Source organism: Chaetura pelagica, unplaced genomic scaffold (assembly GCF_000747805.2).
Source record: "Chaetura pelagica isolate M959 unplaced genomic scaffold, ChaPel_1.0 scaffold182, whole genome shotgun sequence".
NCBI lineage: Eukaryota > Metazoa > Chordata > Aves > Apodiformes > Apodidae > Chaetura > Chaetura pelagica.
The window spans coordinates 284,621-287,016 of NW_009952442.1; the positions used below are offsets into that span (position 1 = coordinate 284,621).

Sequence of the window (2,396 nt, forward strand, 5' to 3'; positions counted from 1 at the left end):
GGCGCCTGGGGCGGAGGGGCTGAGGCTGCTGGGGCCTGAGGGGCTGAGGGCCTGAGGCTCCTGGGGATGAGGGGCTGAGGCTCCTGGGGATGAGGGGCTGAGGCTCCTGGGGATTCCGCCCTTGAGGAAAATAACTCCTCAATGTAGAACAGCTGTGGTTCTTTTGTGCCAGATGTGCTGCATGTCTCTCATGTGCAACCTGCAGGCAAGAGGGGCACAGGGTCAGCACCACAGCCGGCCCTTGGCAGGGAGACCCTGGAGTAATTCAGGCCTTGAAGAAGGGGATGAATCAAAGGGTTTTAAACCTCATGGAAATCCAACTTGGCAGGGAAGACTTGAGGTCTGTACAGATAACTGGACCTAAGGAATGCAAGGAGGTGATAAAGAACCACGAGAATCAAGAAGACTGGCAGCTAAACCAGTCTGGGGCAGCTGGAGCTGTAGAATTTGAGATACTGTGTCTTTTAGGTCAACCTAGCTCATTATCATGTCATTATAATACTAAAAATCACTCCCCCAAGGTCAAAAAGCCCCCCACCCAGGTGAAGACCCTTCCCCTGAGCATGTTTGATGGCAAAAATAGTGATGCAACCATGTTATAACTCTCTGTGAATCACCAGGCAACCACTCTAAGGAGGATGGACTTGTAAGCTTCCTAAATTCATAGCTTTGTGTTTAATAAATACCTTCTGAAAAATCTCCTTGGATGTGTTTGATTTGTGTGAAGGCACCAAGCCCCCCCAGCTTTCTACAAACCTGCAATCAATAACAATGTCTCTTTGTCTGCATTTCAGGAGCCATCCTAAAATGGGAACCAGAGGACTGGCCTTCCACCCCAGAGGAGACCAGGTCTTCTGCTGCTTTTGCCCCACAGAGCTTCTCCCCAGGAGTCAGAACACCACCAAAAAAACCAAGCCACAACATTTGTTCATGGGTTCCATAAACTCAGTTTATTTTGGCATTCAACAAAAAACAAGGCCCTCAATAAAAATTAAGGCACTTTTCAGCATATACATTGATGTCTCCTATCATCAACATCCATTGCTTTTTTTTTTTTGAGGGCAGGGGGAAGATAAATAAAGAGCTTTACCCCAAACTCCTTCTCTTCTAATTAGCTACAGATACAAAGATTTATTGCTAAGAATAGACTGCTTATCTCTCCAAAGGAAAAAAAACACATCAGTAAATAGACTCTTGCTTTTCCACAATTCCACAACAAAGAGCTCAGAGTTCCCTCCCTTGCCATGTCACAGCTCTAACAACAACCAAAAACACCTGAAGCAACAGATCAACAGACAACTGGGTTGAAGAAGGGCCATTTTTAAAGCAGTATTCCTCTCAGGAACTCTTGCAACTTCCACATGAAACAGAGACTTGTCTTTTAGACAAACCATGAAAGCATCAGTAAAAGGAGAAAAAAAATATTTTCAAAAGCCCTGCTTCATAAGCAAGTCTGTATGTCAAATAATAATTAAAAAAGACAAAATAACCAAGCCAAGGTGAGATGTTCCAAGCCCAAAAGCTCAAGACACATTTCCCCTCCTAGCCTGGAGCTGTTCACATTTGCTAGTTGCTTCAAGCAACAACTCCAATGTCTCTTCTAAACTTCAGATGTGGGGTTGTCTTGCACTAACAACCTCTGCAGTGAAGTGAATTACAATTTATGACTGTGAGAAGGAGGGAAAAAAACAAAACCAAAACAACAATAATTAGAAACACCATCAGACACTAGAGAAAATGTATTCTTACTCCTGGGGCTCATGGAGAATATTTGAACCTGGCATTCAGAAGTTCCCTCTGCTGTTTAACCACACCGTGGGAACGGCCTGATGTTTGTGCAGGCAACTGAAACCCTTCCTGCAGTCTCAGTCAGCCATTCCAAGTAACACTTCCTCTGCACGTTGGAAGGGTAGAGGGAAGAACTGCAGAAGAATGTCTTTCTGGAGTCTGGATGGTGTCACGAAGTCACAAATCTCAACCTACAACATCCTGATGGAAAGCTGTTGTGTGCAAGATCAGGCTATGTGACCATAGGGCAGTGAATATTGAAATTGTCATTCCACGTCACCTGCAAGAAACCCTCCCAAGTCAATACACAACGTTCTTCCTGTGTCATGTATAGAAAACAAAATAATTTGGCAGGAAGGTCATCAATTGTCTTTTAGCCTTCAGCTTGACAAGCCTATTTTATCATTCAGGAAGCAAAAGTGATCTTTGTGTTCTGTTAAGCGAACACCCCTGAGTAAAGAGGCTGATACCCACTGTCTTCTCTCCTGCAGGTCAGCACACACACACTCAGCATGCCAAAGAACTGAAAGAGAGAGAGAGAGATTTAGTTCTGCTGTATTTGGTTTCAGTCATCAGACCATGAACCTACATGTTCATTGGGCTTTTTC

At 44.4% G+C, this 2,396-nt stretch overlaps 1 protein-coding gene across 1 annotated transcript in view; it reads right to left on the bottom strand.

Moving 5' to 3' along the window:
- Positions 1 to 2,224: 2,224 nt before the first annotated feature.
- Positions 2,225 to 2,396, bottom strand: part of LOC104398392 (tetraspanin-3-like) — a 16,450-nt gene continuing 16,278 nt past the window's right edge. Inside the window, exon 7 of the mRNA XM_010008499.1 lies at positions 2,225 to 2,311. Within this exon, the coding sequence (XP_010006801.1) occupies positions 2,225 to 2,311 (87 nt within the window). The remainder of the gene's footprint in view (positions 2,312 to 2,396) is intronic.